The 18,216-nt window shown below is 53.6% G+C and overlaps 4 protein-coding genes across 7 annotated transcripts; 2 read left to right on the forward strand and 2 right to left on the reverse strand.

Moving 5' to 3' along the window:
- The first annotated feature begins 27 nt into the window (after window positions 1-27).
- Window positions 28-4,265, forward strand: kctd9b (potassium channel tetramerization domain containing 9b). Of its 4 annotated transcripts, none has more exons than XM_053872623.1 (12): window positions 28-378; window positions 475-596; window positions 680-714; window positions 866-1,009; window positions 1,148-1,276; window positions 1,339-1,406; window positions 1,472-1,567; window positions 1,642-1,791; window positions 2,450-2,555; window positions 2,609-2,742; window positions 2,809-2,938; window positions 4,164-4,265. In XM_053872623.1, exons 1-11 carry the CDS (start codon window positions 331-333, stop codon window positions 2,923-2,925), a joined length of 1,149 nt encoding a protein of 382 aa, XP_053728598.1. In that variant the 5' UTR covers window positions 28-330; the 3' UTR covers window positions 2,926-2,938; window positions 4,164-4,265. The 4 variants fall into 4 exon arrangements, with proteins under 4 accessions (XP_053728598.1, XP_053728595.1, XP_053728597.1 ...); XM_053872620.1 differs by lacking the exon at window positions 4,164-4,265 and adding an exon at window positions 3,140-3,849 and having other exon boundaries at window positions 2,809-2,921; XM_053872622.1 differs by lacking the exon at window positions 4,164-4,265 and adding an exon at window positions 3,140-3,845.
- Window position 4,266: 1 nt separating this feature from the next.
- Window positions 4,267-10,610, forward strand: fgfr1b (fibroblast growth factor receptor 1b). Its single transcript, XM_053872618.1, is given in 17 exon segments — window positions 4,267-4,418; window positions 6,365-6,566; window positions 7,160-7,246; window positions 7,317-7,489; window positions 7,552-7,675; window positions 7,815-8,005; window positions 8,064-8,199; window positions 8,267-8,457; window positions 8,524-8,639; window positions 8,706-8,895; window positions 8,898-9,006; window positions 9,069-9,259; window positions 9,333-9,455; window positions 9,516-9,586; window positions 9,646-9,783; window positions 9,852-9,957; window positions 10,028-10,610. Coding segments are annotated over 16 exon segments (2,256 nt in total). The 5' UTR covers window positions 4,267-4,418; window positions 6,365-6,397; the 3' UTR covers window positions 10,169-10,610.
- stc1l (stanniocalcin 1, like) lies at window positions 10,593-12,400 on the reverse strand. The gene is made up of 5 exons (XM_053872634.1): window positions 12,192-12,400; window positions 11,293-11,435; window positions 11,126-11,233; window positions 10,961-11,064; window positions 10,593-10,903 (listed from the first exon to the last, which is right to left on the reverse strand). Exons 1-5 carry the CDS (start codon window positions 12,307-12,309, stop codon window positions 10,618-10,620), a joined length of 759 nt encoding a protein of 252 aa, XP_053728609.1. The 5' UTR covers window positions 12,310-12,400; the 3' UTR covers window positions 10,593-10,617.
- Window positions 12,401-12,848: 448 nt separating this feature from the next.
- On the reverse strand, window positions 12,849-18,186 carry LOC128763625 (cGMP-dependent protein kinase 1-like). The gene is made up of 21 exons (XM_053872619.1): window positions 17,970-18,186; window positions 17,587-17,801; window positions 17,385-17,520; window positions 17,260-17,326; window positions 17,100-17,199; window positions 16,480-16,593; window positions 15,828-15,933; window positions 15,702-15,765; window positions 15,553-15,630; window positions 15,381-15,475; window positions 15,248-15,313; window positions 15,117-15,191; window positions 14,935-15,031; window positions 14,692-14,831; window positions 14,549-14,638; window positions 14,345-14,486; window positions 14,119-14,282; window positions 13,809-13,931; window positions 13,622-13,684; window positions 13,494-13,560; window positions 12,849-13,421 (listed from the first exon to the last, which is right to left on the reverse strand). Exons 2-21 carry the CDS (start codon window positions 17,795-17,797, stop codon window positions 13,314-13,316), a joined length of 2,106 nt encoding a protein of 701 aa, XP_053728594.1. The 5' UTR covers window positions 17,798-17,801; window positions 17,970-18,186; the 3' UTR covers window positions 12,849-13,313.
- Between the last annotated feature and the right edge of the window lie 30 nt (window positions 18,187-18,216).

Below are 18,216 nucleotides of genomic sequence, written 5' to 3' on the forward strand. Positions count from 1 at the left end.
ACTTTAGGAGCGCCAAATGTCCCGAGAGTTACGGCATTGTGAAGAAGATACAGTAGGGCCACAGGTGTCGAACTGAATCCCCAAAGGGCCGTGTGAGTCCAGGCTTCAGTTCACCTATCATAGCAAAACATTGCACAGTGGCACGGTAAGACCCGCCTCAACTGAGCTCTGATTGGCTCTCTCGGTCGGTCAAAGCCACTGATTGGCCCGCCGCGCTGTTGTGAGTGGGCGGCGGCAGAGCGAGAAGCTGCGGAATGGCCGAGTGAACAAAATATGAATTCAGTAGAAACATTTGAAGGAATGTAACCGTTGAACTGGTCCTCTGCCACCATGAAGAGAGTCACACTGTTTGTCAACGGCTCGTCCACGAATGGAAAGGCAAGTGGAGAAACTCGGTGTGTCGTTAGCGTCATGCTAGCGGAAGCGCCTGCTGCGGTACTGAAGTCACAAATCGCTTCTGCTGTGTTCTGGCAGGTGGCGGCCGTATTCGGTTCCATGGAGGACGTGCTGTCTGTGGCCAGCGTGAAACTGGGAATCAGAGCCTCCTGTGTTTACAATGGGAACGGCGGCCTCATCGATGACGTCACTTTAATCCGGTAACTGGAGGCTGCGGTGTGTGACTGTGTGGCTCTCAGGACTGGTTTGTCGTGAAACTAACGGGTCAATGATGATGTTTCAGAGACGACGACGTTCTATTTGTGTCCGAAGATGATGGTGAGTTGGGCTTCCCTGAGCTCTCTGGTTTTCCTCCCCATCACTCATCACATCTCATAGTACGAGCACGCACTGTTCCATGTCCTTGGTCTTTCAGTGAAAATATGAACCAAACTCTTGAGTTGAGATGTTCCTGTGGACTGTGACACAGAACCTCAAGACCCCCGTGTTGCCGACCACACTCACACGGACTGGCTGACGCTGAACGTGGGCGGGCGATGCTTCACCACGACCCGGAGCACCCTGGTCAGCAAGGAGCCGGAGAGCATGCTGGCCCACATGTTCCGCGAGAAAGGTCAGGTCATCCTGGATAGCTTCAGATGTTGGGGTGCCACCTTTATCTGACTGGCGCTCTGAGGAAGGGGCAGACGCTGTTCTCTGCGTGATTCTGCGCTGGTGCCCCGGCGGTGATGAGACCCTCTGATTACTGCAGATGTTTGGGGGAACAAACGTGACTCTCGGGGAGCCTACCTGATTGACCGCAGCCCGGACTATTTCGAGCCCATCCTCAACTACCTGCGCCATGGTCAGATGATCATCAACGATGGCATCAACCCGCGGGGTATGACCTGTGTTCTCAGGCTTGCACCTGGGCCAGTTCTCACAGGTCTGTTTCCACCACAGGGGTTCTGGAAGAGGCCCGCTTCTTCGGGATCGAGCCGCTGGCAGAGCAGCTGGAGGCGCTGATAAAGGTTGTAGCAAAGCTTGGGCTTGGTCATAGCAATGAAGTTCATTAATAGTGTGTGTGTGTGTTCAGGCCTCACAGCCGCCGGAGGACCACTCCCCTCTGACTCGGAAAGAGTTTGTCCGCTTCCTGTTGGCCACCACCACCAAATCGGAGCTCCGCTGTCAGGTACGCATGCACTGTCACGCCAACACGGTCACATCATATGGGCTCATGGCTTTGTTTGTGTCTGGGCCCTCCAGGGGCTCAACTTCTCAGGGGCGGACTTGTCTCGACTGGATCTCCGGAACATCAACTTCCGGCTGGCGAACCTCAGAGGAGCAAACCTGAAGCACAGTAACCTGAGCGGCGCCAACCTGGAGCGAGCCGACCTGTCCAACGCCTGTCTGGACGTTAGTAAGCGTGTGTGTGTGTGTGTGTGTGTGTGTGTGTGTGTGTGTGTGTGTGTGTGTGTGTGAGATTGTTTACACTGACTTGGGGGGACAAATTCTTAAACACTATCCTGGTGGAGACCTTATGTCTTCATGGGGACCTTTTGCCGTTCCTCATAGGTCCAAACCTCAATTTGAGGATGAAGACATCAAAATAACTGGGTCATTATAACTGGGTTTCAGTTTGGTTCAGAGTGCTGGTTAAGGTTAGCCATGTGTTTTGGAGGGTCAAGTTAAAGGGTGAGAGGCTGGGAAAAGGGTTATGGCCATGAGAGACCTCACAGTGTCCCCACAAGGATAGCAATGCATGTGTTTGTGTGTGTGTGCGCACGTGTGTGTATACACATGTATTAATATTCTTGTGTGGACCTATCTTTGACAAGACACTCATTTTATGAGGACATTTTGCTTCATGAGGACACTTGGCCTGTCCACATAGAGATTTAAGCGTGAAAATGTCAAAATAACTGGGTTCAGAGTCCTGGTTAAGGTTAGGTGTTTTGGATGCTTAGGTTCAGGGTTAAAGGCTGGGGAAAGGGTTATGGTCATGAGAGGTCCACACAAGGATAGAGATACCGTTTGTGTGTGGGGTGCTGACAGGTGCGATGCATGTTCTCAGGGTGCAAACCTGCAGGGGGTCAAGATGTTGTGCACCAACGCTGAGGGGGCCACGCTGAGGGGCTGCAACTTTGAGGATCCTGCCGGGGGGAAGGCCAACCTGGAGGGTGAGGCACACGCATATATGCACAGCAGGACATGACTCGGCGTGTGTCCTCAGGGGCCAACCTGAAGGGCGTGGACATGGAGGGGAGTCAGATGACTGGGATCAACCTGCGAGTTGCCACACTGAAGAACGCCACGCTGAAGAATTGCAACCTGCGTGGGGCGACTCTGGCCGGGACTGACCTGGAGGTACACGTGAGACTCGCGAGACAGTCAAGTCGTGACCATGTGACTAGTCTTTGTGCCATCTTGCAGAACTGTGACCTGTCGGGGTGTGACCTTCAGGAAGCCAACCTCCGCGGTTCCAACGTGAAAGGCGCCATCTTCCAGGAGATGCTGACACCGCTGCACATGTCGCAGAGCGTGCGGTAAACACAGCTCACGTGTACGGTCACATGATCTGCCTCTCGGTTGTGTCTGTGCGTGGGAGTGAAGGAGGAGTGGCTCAGAGCTCACGCCATCTCAGTGGAAACAAGCTTGTGACTTGCTTCCAAAGTGAATGAGTGCGAGGTGTTTGAATTGAAGCGGCCAACCTGCTCCGCCCTACAGGGGGCACCAACGCATCCTCATGTCTGGTTTGGCGCAGGTTTTACGTTGGATGTCCTTTCTGAGGATGGCTCTGGACTGGACCGGGAATTTGGCTTTTCTCACCTCCCTCCTTCCACCTGAGGGGGTGCTGACCTCACAAACATGGACACCAGGGTCCGCAGGTCGCCGGCTATGACCCCTTGGAGTGAATCAGAACTGGGTGCTCCGGTGTTGGAGCTTCAGACACCAAACCTCAGATGTTGTTTAACTCGCGATTGTGATGCTAGTCAAACTCAACAGCTGCTGTTTTGATACCAGTGGTGTTGTCGGCATGGTAACCAGAGGCCTGTTTTGTTGTTTTTTTTTGCCTGCCGCTGTCTTCTCCTGCTGATGGTCAATAAAGTTTTTATTCAAAGTCCTGCCTCACAGCCTCAACTCCCGGCCCAGTGTGTGTGTGTGTCTTGCTTCAGTTAAAAACACAGCCTCCTCCCTCATAAAACTCTCAGACACCACAAGCTCTGGAATGTTGAGTTTACATGTGCAGCTTTATTTGTCCAACTGGCTGCACACACTCTCTCTCTGTCTCTCTCACACACACCTGCCCACAGAAGCTAGCAGAGAAGGGGGTGTCAGTCATTTACATATATTTACATTTCGTGTTTATGTTCATATGCACGCTCTCTCACACGCACACACATTCGGCCAGCATCATGCTGCTGTGGAACCAAAAATAGAGCAGGACTATGAGCTGGACTGGGGTTGCAGCTGAGTTTGGATCTTAGGATGAAATCATTCATCAGGCCAGAATTAGGATTTAGAAAACTCACTTCAGACATTTACTGATGAGCTCCGACTTTTGATTTATGTTTTAATGATGTAGAGTGCACCCCACGGTGTGTATACCATGCATAGTTATACTAGTGCGGGCCAAGTTTTCCAAAGTCCAAGCCACAGTCTATGTTCTTATGTTTTGTGAGTGTGTGGCGACTGACTTGTTTGTTGTTGTTTTCTCGCAGTTAAATCACGTAACTTCCCGTTTCACACACTGCCTCCTGAACTGTTGTGTGTTCTTGTCCTGCCAGCACGAACCTCGGCGGACTTGGACCAGTGGCAAGAATGCGGGGCGGGATCAGAAGGGCAGGGACGAGTCTCCGGAGTCAGCGGGTCGAGGGTGGAGGTTGACACCGGACTCAAGCTGCGCTGCTCGGCTTCAGTCTCCCTGGAGAGTCGCTGCGGTTCCGGTTCACAAACCTGCCGCGTGTCCTGGTCCTAGTCTCATCCTCGCTGCTGCAGAAGAATTCGGTACCAGCTGGCGGATCACCGAAGAACCGAGCCTGGTATGGGTTTTTTTCTGACGCTAGTGAGGAATAACGGTGAACGAGTGAATGTCCGGAACATCTGGATTTTTCTAAGTTCCCATCAAGCTTGACGTCGGTCCAGACGGAGCCGAACCTTCTTCTCAGCTCTGTCTCCGTCTAACACCCGCACCTCACACCGCCAGTCCAGCGTTTGGGTCGGTCTCACCTGGTCGTGTGAGGGCCAGTTATGTGTCGGGTGTGTGTCAAGTCTCTCACACACGCACTCTGGTGCTGTGTGCAGGGAGACAGGACCGTTGTCGGCTCGGCTCCCCTCGCTGGTGATCAGAACTTTCTGGACCGCACGAGACCTGACCCGATACTCTCTTCATCCCTGGAGGTCTTTGGTTCTGCTCTCCGCGAGTTTCTGACCCGTGACCCGGGAGTAAGATCCCTGTGACGTTACCAATACTCTTCGAAGGGACAGCACCTGTTTCTTCCATTCTGTCATCCCTTTGGACTTTCTTCCGTTCTTTCCGTCCTTATGTCCTTAATTCCTCCCTCCTCCTTGCTTCCTTCCTTCCTTCCTTCTTTGATTGCTTTGTCTCCTTTCTTCTTCCTCTTTTCTGTCCATCCTTCCTTGTTTGTTTTCCATTTCCTTCCTTTCTTCATTCCTTCCTTTTTTCTTCCCTTCTCTACTCCTTTTGGTCTTCCCTTCTACCCTCTATTCATTCCTCTCCCCTTCACTCCCATCCTTCCTCCCTCTCTTCCTTTAGTTTATCTTTCCTCTCTCCTTCACTCCCATCCTTCCTCCCTCTCTTCCTTTAGTTTATCTTTCCTCTCCCCTTCACTCCCATCCTTCCTCCCTCTCTTCCTTTAGTTTATCTTTCCTCTCCCCTTCACTCCCATCATTCCTCCCTCTCTTCCTTTAGTTTATCTTTCCTCTCCGCTTCACTCCCATCATTCCTCCCTCTCTTCCTTTAGTTTATCTTTCCTCTCTCCTTCACTCCCATCATTCCTCCCTCTCTTCTTTTAGTTTATCTTTCCTCTCTTCTTCACTCCCATCATTCCTCCCTCTCTTCCTTTAGTTTATCTTTCCTCTCCGCTTCACTCCCATCATTCCTTCCTCTCTTCCTTTAGTTTATCTTTCCTCTCTCCTTCACTCCCATCCTTCCTTCCTCTCTTCCTTTAGTTTATCTTTCCTCTCTCCTTCACTCCCATCATTCCTCCCTCTCTTCCTTTAGTTTATCTTTCCTCTCTCCTTCACTCCCATCATTCCTCCCTCTCTTCCTTTAGTTTATCTTTCCTCTCCGCTTCACTCCCATCATTCCTTCCTCTCTTCCTTTAGTTTATCTTTCCTCTCTCCTCACTCCCATCCTTTCTCCCTCTCTTCCTTTAGTTTATCTTTCCTCTCTCCTTCACTCCCATCCTTCCTCCCTCTCTTCCTTTAGTTTATCTTTCCTCTCTCCTTCACTCCCATCCTTCCTCCTTCTCTTCCTTTAGTTTATCTTTCCTCTCTCCTTCACTCCCATCCTTCCTCCCTCTCTTCCTTTAGTTTATCTTTCCTCTCTCCTTCACTCCCATCATTCCTCCCTCTCTTCCTTTAGTTTATCTTTCCTCTCTCCTTCACTCCCATCATTCCTTCCTCTCTTCCTTTAGTTTATCTTTCCTCTCTCCTTCACTCCCATCCTTCCTCCCTCTCTTCCTTTAGTTTATCTTTCCTCTCTCCTTCACTCCCATCCTTCCTCCCTCTCTTCCTTTAGTTTATCTTTCCTCTCTCCTTCACTCCCATCCTTCCTGCCTGTGTTCCTTCATGTTATCCTTCCTCCCCCCTTCAGTCCCGTCCTTCCTACCTCTCTTCCTTTGTGTTATCCTACCTCCCTCCTTCACTCCCTTCCTTCCTCCCTTTTTTCCTTTATGTTATCCTCCTTCACTCGGCTCCTTCATTCATTCCCCCCATGACCATCTGACTCTCTTGTTCTCTGCAGTTTCTCTGATCCTCGAGTGGACTTGTGGGTCACATGATGTGGACTCCTCGCTGCCTCCCTCTGCTGGTTCTTCTGGTTGCCGCACTCCAGTTTTCACCCACCAGATCCAGACCGACCAAAGAGGACACCGACCCAGATCCCGGTCCAGACCCAGACCAAGACCAGGACCAGGAGCCTGACTCAGACACAGACACAGACTCAGGTGCAAGACCCGGTGGGCGATGAGGTGACAGCTGACCTCTGGGTGGGTCCAGTCCTTGGACCTGGTTCTAGACTGAGGGTAGTTGATGACATAACTTCCTGTCCGGAGCTCAGTCTCATGTCAGCAGAGTGTTGGTTCTTCTTCAGTCTGGACCCTCAGTACCACACCCGTTTTACTGCCGACCCGCTCCACAACAAACAGAGAAGACAGAATTCCAGACACCACCCAGTCTTGGCCGGCGCTGCGTCTTTTTATAGACGCTTTGATGATTTTAACACACACACACATTGTCTTTCTATCCTTGTTGGTACATTATGGGGACATGAGTTTCTCATTGTCATAACCCTTTCCCCAGCCTCTCCCCTTAAACCTAACCATCCAAAAGACATCGATAACCTTAACCAGGATTCTGAACCAAACTGAAACCCAGTTATAATAATCCAGTTATTTTGAAGTTTTAATTAACCATGTGGGATGGAACCAAATGGTCCCCATAGTTAAGGATAAACTAAACAGATTCGTACTCACACAGGGACTTACTAAAACCTCCAAATGGGTTTGTGCTCATGTGACGTGATGAAGTTGTGTTCTAGTTGACTCTCTGGAGGAGGAGGACGAGTCCTCATCTGAGGAAACCCGGCTTGCCCTGGAGTCCACCGCTGGTGGCCAGAACCTGCCCGGTTAGTGTGACCTCATGACCTTCCTCTAAATTCTCCCAGGATTCTAACCCCTCTGCCTCCTGCTGGTCAGCTCTGGCCCCACACTGGTCAGCACCGGAGAAGATGACAAGACGGGTGCTCGGTGTCCGGGTCGGTCGGACTGCCAAGTTCCGTTGTCCTTCAGCGGGGAATCCTACTCCCACTCTGCACTGGTTCAAGAACGGGGAAGAGCTGCAGGAGCAGCAGAGACCTGCAGGCCTGAAGGTGGACTCACTGAGCCCTGATGGGCTGGCGCCGGTTCTGAAGGTCAGCTCTGATTCTGGCAGGACCAGGAGCAGGTGTGGACCCTAACCATAGAGGCCGCGGTACCGTCTGACAGAGGGAACTACTCCTGCGTGGTGGAGAACCAACACGGGAGCCTGCGACACGACTTCCGGCTGGATGTCTTCGGTGAGGTCCTCCAACAGGAAACGGTCCAGAGGGTGGTCAGCCAGTAGAACCTTTTCGAAACAACAAATCAGTCTCCAAACATCCAGTTCATGTGACCGTGATGTCAGACCCAGGACATTGATGGTGTTCTGTGTTCCAGAAGGTTCTGCTCTGAGGCCCATCCTGCGAACTGGGCCGCACCCCAACCGGACAGTGCTGGTGGGCAGTGACGTGGAGCTGGAGTGTTGGGTCTTCAGCGATCCCCCACATCACGTGAAGTGGGTCCGACACGTCAGTGTCAACGGCAGCCAGATTGGTCCAGACGGAGTCCCGCATGTTCTGGTTTCGAAGGTGAGGTCATGTTACTGAGTCATGTGACTGGGCTCAGCTTTGCATTGGACCGCTTCAGGCTGCAGACCTGGACCAGGACGTGGTGGTCCTCATTCTGAAGAACGTGTCGGTGCAGGACTCGGGGGAGTACACCTGTCAGGCTGAGAACTCTGTCGGGGTGTCGCAGCAGTCATTGTGGCTCACAGTGGTGTCAGGTATGAACCGGACCGGTGCCTCTCGGACCCAGCAATGAGTCAAAGTCTGACGGAGTCTGTCCTACAGGCCTGTCTACGTCGCCCCTGCTGCCCCATAACTATCTGGAGGTCTCCCTCTACTGTCTGGGCTTTTTCATCGTCGTCATCCTCACCATTATGGTGGCAGCCTGTAGGCTGTGCTATGCCCCTCAGAAGACGGACTTCAGCAGCTCACTGGTGATCCAGAAGCTATCCAAGCCTGTCCCGCTGAAGAAACAGGTCCGACAGCAGCAAAACATTTGGTCTCCGGACAGCATGAAGGTCTGACGTCTGTTCCCCTGGCAGAACTCCGCTTCCTCACTGCAGTCTGCAGCCTGTCTCGTCCCGAAGTCTCGTCTCTCCAGCGCCACCTCTGGGTGTGACCAGCCTTACGACCCACTCTGGGAGGTGCCACGTGACCAGTGGGTATCAGCGGTCGGCATCGGGTTCCCAAGAGCTCTGGAAGAAATGAATGTGTGTGTCTGCAGATTGTCTCTGGGTCGTCCTCTGGGTGAGGGATGTTTCGGTCGAGTGGTTCTGGGTCAGGTGGCGGGTCTGGACCAGAACAGCTCCAGGATCAGTCAAGTCGCTGTGAAGATGCTGAAAGGTGACGTGCTGTTGAACACCTGGTGTGTTGACAGTATGGGTCTTGACTGTGATGTCACTTCCTGTTTGCAGCCGGAGGCTCAGACAGCGACCAGCTGGACCTGATTGCAGAGATGGAAATGATGAAGACAATCGGTCGGCACCAGAACATCATCAACCTGGTGGGGGCATGCACGCATGATGGTGAGTGGAGTGGTGAGGGTCCCAGGTTGGGTCTGGCAGGCCACTCATCTGCCACTCTGCAGGTCCACTCTACGTGCTGGTGGAGTTTGCGTCGCAGGGGAACCTGCGAGACTACCTGCGGGCTCGGAGGCCGGCGGGTCTGGAGTACTGGGGCGGCACAGGCCGACCGAACCCAGCCTCTCTGGAGCTGCGGGACCTGATATCAGCAGCGTTCCAGGTGTCTCGGGGGATGTGCTACCTGGCATCTAAGAAGGTCAGTGCGATGTGAGCGCAGTGGTCGGACCCTGATGCGGGCGGATCCTGGCGTGACTCTGGTGTGTCCACAGTGCATCCACAGAGACCTGGCCGCCCGGAACGTCCTGGTCGCCGATGACTTCGTCATGAAGATTGCAGACTTTGGACTTGCCCGAGACGTGCACCACATCGACTACTACAAGAAGACCACCAATGTAAGATCTGCTCCTTCTCCTCCTTCCAGTCCAGGTCACTTGAGTCTGGTTCTGCTACAGGGTCGTCTTCCCGTCAAATGGATGGCACCTGAGGCCCTGTTCGATCGGGTCTACACACCCAAGAGTGACGTGTGAGTACGGTCCCTCTGTAAACAGCAGGTCAAAGGTCACTGACCCGGGTCTGATCCAGGTGGTCCTTTGGAGTTCTGCTGTGGGAGGTCTTCACTCTGGGAGGTTCACCATACCCGGGGATCCCGGTAGAAGAGCTCTTCAAGCTGCTGAAGGAGGGTCACCGCATGGAGAGACCGACTGGCTGCCCAACCGAGCTGTGAGTCGCCTAAAACCTTCCCCTCCCTCCCCTTCCTCCGACCTCACTCACATTCCACTGTCTTTCAGGTACCAGCTGATGAGGAGCTGCTGGACCGCCGCCCCAGCTGGCCGGCCCACCTTCCAGAGCCTGGTTGAAGAACTGGACCGAGCTCTGTTGATGGCCAGCAACCAGGTAACCATGACAACAAGCACCACTTGACCCAGGTCACTCCTGTTGACCCAAGTCTACCTGTGGCCCTCAGGAGTACCTGGACCTGGCTGTGTCTCCGGTACAGAACTCCACAGTGCAGTACACACTGATCCAGAACCCAGTGGTCCAGTACTCCAGTGTCCGGCCCACCGGTGTCCAATACTGCCCCGTCTCCGCCTGCTATGCTTCGTAGATGCATTTCCTGTTTCCTTGATCACTTCCTGTCGGTGGTTGCTGCTCCACCAGCACTGACAGGAGTCCCAGCTGGACTGAGACTCAACAGAACCAGAGCCTGGTCTGGCATCCTGTAAATACTGTAAATAGTAGTGGAGTGAGGAAGAGAAGCAATGATGAAGATTCTTTTGTTAAAGAGAGATAAAATATGGTTCACATTTTGTCACACAGACGCGCTGTCTATCACCAGTGGGAGGCGACACAGTCAGCGTCAATGAAGGTCGTGAGCCAGGGTTGGTAGATGAACTTTTATTCCTCAGATTACAAACCAGAAAACATTGTCACATGATCTCAGACCAAGAAGAGTCCTTAAACGCACCACGACCCGCGCGGTGTCGGCGTCAGACTCTGCACTTTAATAAGTTAATCTGTTTCCTCAAATAAATATGGCCGACACTAGCACAAGCTCTACTGCTGGCTGTCTCCTTCGTTCTCGTCCACCGACCTCTTGGCAAACAGGTGCGTGGGGTCGCGACCTCGGAAGCCAGGCTGCACGTTGAACACGGGCATGTTCCTCCAGCTGGCCGGATTGTCGAAGGCGCTGGAACCGGTGCCGGCGGGACAGGGTTTGTTCTGGACCAGCTGCAGGAAGGTCTCCATGTCGGGTCCCAGCCGGGAGATGAGGCCGGTGCGCACCGACGCCACCGTCTGGTCGTCACAGGACTGCAGGACCTGCAGCAGCGTGCTGTAGTACCTGCAACGTACGGAAGCTTAACTCCTTTGCTCATGTTTGCGGCGTCTGGACGCTCACCTGTTGGGGAAGTGGGCGGGGACTTGCACCACCTGTCCAATGGCGTCAGGGTTGGTGCGAGCCACGGTGCAGATGTCCAGCGAGGTGAAGCATTCTTCCTCCACCTGGAAGAAGCAAAGATGGCATCAGGCCTCGGTGGGTAGAGCCGCCGGGTCAAGGGCTCACCTCCGCGATCATCCTCTGGAAGATGTTGCAGCGACGGATAGTCTGGAAGACCTTGGCGGAGACGCCCTGAGTGATGCACTGGAGGCTCTTCTTCACAAAGGTCTTGCCCTGTGGAGCAGCACACCTGTTGGACACTGCTGGCAGCAGGGGGCGCTGTGAGCACTCACCTCTGTGTTAAAGATGGCGGCTGTCTGCAGGAAGAGCTCGCAGATCTCGTGCATTCCGTCAGTGTCGCAGGTGGAGTTCTCCAGGCAGGAGAAGAAGCCACAGCCCACTGCCACGGCATCGCTCAGACACCGGGCCACGTCCGCTGCACCAGAACCAGGAGCTGGGTTAGAATCACAGCACTCCCACTTGAAGTCATCACCAGTGCTGGCACTACAGTCACTACAGCAGTACACCACTAGCACTCGCAGCACTAGTACTGACACCACAGTCAAAGTACAATACCATTCTAAAAGAAGTTAAGAAGTAAGATTGGTGGTACTGCATCTGGCTGTACCCGCAGAAGAACGCCTACTACAAACACTGTTCATGCAGTTTTTCTACTCCTAGTAGTTTTCCTAGAGTTGGAGGAAGCTGTACTCAAAAATATACGTGTAGTACAACACAGTAGTACAGCACAGGAGTACAAGGCGTGATATCAGAACAGATCAGAGATGTATCACTGGTCGTACTAGTACGAGAGAGAAAGTTGTAGCTGTAAAGAAAAGGCATTACATTAGTGCCTGTTACTGTAGTAGTAATACTGCTGCGATGTCGAAGTAGTTGACCTACAATACGATGCTGAAGTACTTATACAAGTGGACAAAGAATCTAACTTTTTCCATCCTGCGATCTTGTAGTAGTAGTGGAAGAATTACTAACGGCAGGTTTAGTATTACCTAAGGGTCCACAACAAGTTTCGCCCGTCTGACTTCTACAGTGAGTAGAAATACTACAGCAGAACTAGAAATAGACGTTGTAGTACTGTGGTACAAATGGCGCGTTAACCCAACTCGTCGAAGAAAACCGTGTCGGTGAGCAGCGGTAAGGGTCCAGAGAGTTCAAGATGGGTCCTACTCACTGGGGCTGTTGGAGGAGAAGCGAGCCCGACGAGGAGCCGCTTCCTCCGGCAGGAGCGTGAATGACCAGGCGGAGGAGACCAGGAGGAGCAGCAGCGGAGCGGAGCAGACGGGAGTCATCTCTGAGGATGGAGGTCCAGGTGAAGGTGTCCCGTCCTCCGCTCCCTCTCTGGTATTTGAGAGCGGTTCCGTCCAATCAGAGAGCTCAGCAGGTGCTCGAACTAATGACAAGTTTCCAGACGGAAGTTCCGAGGTGCCGTGAACGTGACACGCCCGCGCTCGGCTCGAGCTGACGTCGCCGGGATCCTGGTCAGACGTGTGAACCAACCGAACCTCACTTCACCTGCACACGCCGCGGGTCCGAAAATAGCAGCCGGAAGAGAGTCATTATTATTCCGAGCACGAGCGGCCCGCTGGACCAAGAGAAGTGAGACCAGAACCGTTGCGTGTGTGAGAGAGCGTATGTGTCTTATCTGTGTGTCGGCAGGAAACAGTGACCCCGACTAGGCTTCATTATCCTGCAGGTCATCGGTTCGATAACGATCTTCCAGCTCTCACTTGACTACACACTCTCACATACACGTGTTTGTTTTGTGCCATCACCCTTTGCCCAGCCTCTCCCCCTAAACCTAACCATCCAAAACACCTGGCTAACCTTAACCAGGACTCTGAAACCCAGTTATAATGACCCAGTTATTTTGAAGTCTTCATCTTCAAACAGAGGTTTGGGCCTGCATAAGGTCTTCAAAAGGATAGGGACATAAAAGTAAGATATAGAAGTACACACACACAGGTTCTGCGAGAAAGAAAAAAACAGCGTGTTTGAAAGTTCCCAACAAGCAGCACCTTCATCATCATCCTCATTTCCATCTCCACCAGTCTCCACAGCAGGACCACCATCTTCCACCTGGACCAGACAGAGCAGACGTGGCCTCACCTGGAATTCCAGATATGAGACCCCACTGAACCCTGCCACTCTCGTGGAACTCGGCACACGACTACACAAGCGACTGCATCACAGCAGAGTCAACAACGTGTTCTTTTGTGAAGTAAACAATATCAAACAATCAAAGGTTCTCCTCCACAGCAGTCGATGTCCGAAAGCTCTGCCTCCTCTAGTGACCTCAACCCTGCTGGAACTCTGAATCCCAGCCAGACTCGTCGTCAGGTGGCGGGTCGTCCGAGTCTTCAGGGAAGAAGTCGAAGTTGCTGGTGTCCAGAGGCCCGGCCACCTGACACACACACGACGTCACTTCCATCAGCTGCGTGCCTCGTGACACATACACACATACATACACACACACCGTAGGAGTGTATGGTGGGTCCATGGTTCCCTGCCGAAGACCTTCCCAGTTGAATCCTTCAAACCACCTGACAATCACAGTTTCCATGACAACAGCAATGACATCATTACTTAGAATGTTGTACTCACTTGTGCTTCTGGATGTCCTTCACGCCGTTCTTCTGATTCCCCAGGCGCTCTGAAGGGTTGTCCCTGCACACACACAGGGGACCCTGGTACAGTTACAAGGGGTTCAAGGTCAGAGGTGGTCCAGGTCAGAGGAGGTCCGGGTCAGAGGCGGTCCAGGTCGAGTGAAAGGGGTCCAGGTCAGACGTACCTGCAGAGCCTCTTGATGAGGTTGGCAGCGCTCTTGGTGATCTTCTTGGGGAATTCGATCATGTCAATACCTCTCAGGATGATATTGTAAGTCATCATCGGATCAGAACCAGAGAAGGGAGGACTGCAGGGACAGAGAGAGTCCTGGTCAGTCCTGATTTTATGAGGGTCTGAGCACCAGGATCACTATAGATCAGGTCCAGAGAAACAGGTCTCTGGATTCATAGAGAAGGTCGGAGAGCTTGCTCCAGTTCTCCCTCCAGAGGGAGCGTTTGAGGACCACCTGGACTCAGGTCGCCTCAAAGTGTTACCTTCCACTCAGGAGCTCGAAGACCAGGATGCCCAGGGACCAGCAGTCCGCCGAGCTATCGTGACCCTTGTTTAGGATGATCTCGGGGGCCACATACTCCGGAGTCCCACAGAAAGTCCAGGTCTTCTTCCCAAGTCCAACCTTCTTAGCAAAGCCAAAGTCCACCTGAGTGAAATGTAAGAACAGGTGAGTCCTGGACCAGGGTCTTCACCTGGACCGGCTCATACCAGTTTGGCGTATCCTCTGTGGTCCAGGATGATGTTCTCAGGCTTCAGGTCTCGGTAGATGATTCCTCTGGAATGCAGCGACGCCAGTGCCTCGATCACGCAGCCGGTGTAGAAGCGCGTGGCGCTGTCGTCGAAGGATCCTCTGCGAGCGCCACAGAATCAGACCCGCAACGGACCTGGACCTGATTGAAGACCACCACCCACCTGTCTCTCAGCAGGGTCCACAGCTCTCCTCCCAAACACACCTCCAGCAGCATGTAAAGGTACTTGGCGTCCCTGAAGGTCCGGTAGAGCCTGAGGGCCAGGAGTAAGTGAGGCCACGGTGATGGGTGATTGACAGGTCTGACCTTATGATGAAGGGGCTGTGAGCCTCCATCATGATGCGGCGCTCCGACAGGATATGACCCTGCTGACTGGTGTCTAGGATGTGCCGCTTCTTCAGGACCTTCAGAGCAAACGATCGAGTCGAGTCATTCTTCAGCTGAACCTGAAGACCAGGGTGAACCAGAGAAGGTCAGGGAGGACCATGGAGGATACCCGTGGTGGTCCAGGGACCATCTCTGAATCCCTGAATTGCAGCTTGGACTCACCAGCTCGACTCGGCTGAAGCCTCCAACTCCTAGCGTGGAGATGATGTCGAAGTCGCTCAGCGAGACTCGAGAGAAGAAGTCCAGCTCCACCTGCAGTCTGATTGACATCAGAGGTAAACAACCTTGGGCACATCAATGAGATCAACAACCCGTGAGGGTGGGGGGCCGCGCTCCTTGCTCACTTGGCCGAGAACTCATCGCTGTCGCACTGCTTGTTGTTGACGTCATCCAGACCTCCGATGAGCTGCTTGAAGGACCTGCAGAACAATAAGTGAGCAGAGACTCCAGGGGCCGGAGATACAAGCCAACTCACTCTCTGTCGATGACCAGACACGTGACATCGCCCACCGCTGTCACACTCGCCGTGCGCACGTCCTCACTGTCAGACCACAGGTTTAGCTGACCTTCCACCAGCAGGTGTCTCTAGACTGGAGTGACTCGCTCACCCCTTCAGCGCCTGCTCTCCGAACCAGTCTCCTTTCTTCAGAGTCATGACCGACGTTTGTTTGTCACCTGATGAGTTCTGCTGAGAAACTTTGACCTGCAGCAAGAAACAGCGATCAAAGTGACCAGGAGACGACAACAGGTACTCACTCACCCGCTCACTAGCTCCCTCACCTGTCCGTCACTGATGATGAAGCAGGTGTCTCCGGTGGCTCCCTGGCGAATGATGTAATCTCCGTCGCAGTACCGGGTCTGACAGCAGGGGGTGACGTGTGTTACCAACAGAGCATGACTGCGAGCGCTGCAAGCGTCGGGACCATCACCTCCTCCAGGACGTCGGCCATCTTGCTCAGGACGTCTTCCGGCAGCGCCTGGAAGGACGGGACGCTGGCGAAGGGGGCAGCCCAGTTAGTTTGTCTGCCAAGTCGGCGTGAAACTGAGGTGCTCACCTTCGCAGCAGGTCGGTGTATTGCGAGTGCTTGATGAGTCCGGTCCTCATCATGATGGTCTGGAAGCCCTGCCGGTCGATGGCCCACAGCTTAATGTCCGTCAGCGCTGTGGGCGACAGACAGGTCAGCTGGCTCTGCCCTGAGTCTCAGGCTGGCGCCAAGGTGCCGCCTTCAACAGCTCTTCAGTCGGGTCTTTGTTTACGGCCGTCGAAGATCGCCATGGAAACAAGCTCGGAATCCATGAAGAGTGAAAACACTATCGACATAGCAGAGCTCACTGTTGCTAAGCAACCACCAGCATCACGACCTCTGACCCCCACGACCTTCAACAGCTCTGACTCACTCCTGATGAGGAATCTGAATCTTCTGCTGCATTCATGACCGAACACAACACTCACCCGTTCATCCATCCATCAGAACCGTGTGAGTCACTGACTCCTCCCAGTAGGATTCATATCTGCCCCTGAGTCTCACACCCCTGAGTGAGTCCCTGTGGACACTTCAGCTCAGACCAGAGCAAGAGTAGGACTCAAATCCACAAAGACAAAAATGTAGCACTTCAGGGCAAAAGGTTCAAACAACCGGAGTGTCAGAGGTTACCACTTGACCTTCACAGTGGTCAAACCCGAGGCATGTGTGTGTGTGGGGGTACCTGTGACCGACGCTGTCCTGGTGCAGTTGTACAGAATGGCCAGCTCTCCAAACACCTTCCCTGGTCCGATGGTGCAGAGCTTCTTCCCCTGCTTGGTCACCTCCACCATCCCCTCTGAGACCAGAACCAGAATGCATGTCACGCAGCACGGACCAGAAACAGGATCTGAGTCCGGACCACCCTGGCTAGCCTGGACCTAGTTAGACCTGATGACCTTCATTCATCTGGTATAGCCTTCTGGAGGGAACATGGAGGTCAGAGAACAAGCAGGTCAGAAATACATGGAGGTCAGAAGAAAATGGAGGACAGTGGAATTGGAAGACTCCGGCTGTGTGTCGCTGAAGCTCAAGTCCAGTGTGTGGACAGTGTGGAAGTGTGGACAGGCACGTGAGCTTCAGTACCGACACGTGAGCAGAGAAAAAGCCTGCCGTCCTTGATGAGCCCACGACAGCCTGATTCTCCTCTAGGCTTTTGTTCTCCCACACCAGCTGTGCCGAGTCTGGACCCTTAAAACTCAGCTAGAAAACTAACTGACTGGAGTCAACCACCGGACCTGGAGGGACCAGAGCTGCTGCTATAGCCAGCGTGATCAGGCGGGTCAGAACCTCAGTGAGCCGTACCTTCCAGCACGTAGACCATGGAGCCGTCGTCGCCCTCCCGGATGACGCAGCAGCCCTGGGCCAGGCTGGTCGGGTGCATGCAGTCCATGATGGTGAGGATCTGCATGCACAGGCGGGTCAGCCAGATTCTGGGTCACAGATTAACAAGAGAGAACTTCACCTGCCCGTGCTCCAGGTGCTTCATGAAGTCGTTGTCCATCAGCGCCATCTGGATGAGCTCACTGGACCTGCACCAAAAGCAGTCAGACCCCTGGACCCGGAAGACTCGGGCCCCCATTTACTCACTCTTTGGTCTTCAGGTAGCTAGTGAGGGTGACGTGGGTCAGCTGGGACGGGTCCAGGCCCGTGGGCTCGCCGGAGATGGCCTGTCTCTTGGTGCGCTGGGGCTCATCAGGTCCAGCTGGAGTCTGGCCGGTCGCGTCTGTGGGACCCACAGAGAGGACAGAGCTTTAGGTCTCGGCTATGAAGACTCCTGCCAGAGTTGTACCTGAAGGGTTGCTGGGGTTCTGCGGCACTCTGCGGTACCGGTCAAGCTCCACCTGCAGCTGGTGGATGAGGTCATCCTTGGAATCCAGCTCCAGCTCCAGCTCGTCGATCAGTGCATCTCTTTGCCGTAGCTCCTCGATCTTCAGCTGCAGAGCAAGCTGCAGGTCGCGCAGCGTGCCACCACTCTTCTGAGCCGCCATGGTGCCACGCATCCACCTGGACAGACGGTGCAGAAGCGCTTTAGAGGCTGTGATACGCAGGTAACAGCTGCAGGGGTGAGGAGCAGCACATTTAAGTCTGAGGCACTGGTTCTCTCTCACACAGGTCTAGGTCCCCTGAACTTTGGGACACTTTTAACTTAACTCATAATCACAAGTTACTCACTTTCCTGTCAATGACGATCTGATCGACGACGACGACGATGATGATGATGATGATGGAGGTCCGGTTCTAATCTGGCCGCTGAAGTCGAGCGAGTCACTTCGGTGACAGCAGAGAGTGACGCTGCTCCAACAGCTGCTGCTGACAGCACCACACAATAAAAGCCGCGCGCGATTGCGAAATCCCACCGTCAAGCTTGAATTTCGAAAGCCGCACTTCCTGTCACCGTTTCAATCTGTGATCCTTTCAA

This window comes from Synchiropus splendidus, chromosome 8 (genome assembly GCF_027744825.2).
Source record: "Synchiropus splendidus isolate RoL2022-P1 chromosome 8, RoL_Sspl_1.0, whole genome shotgun sequence".
NCBI lineage: Eukaryota > Metazoa > Chordata > Actinopteri > Syngnathiformes > Callionymidae > Synchiropus > Synchiropus splendidus.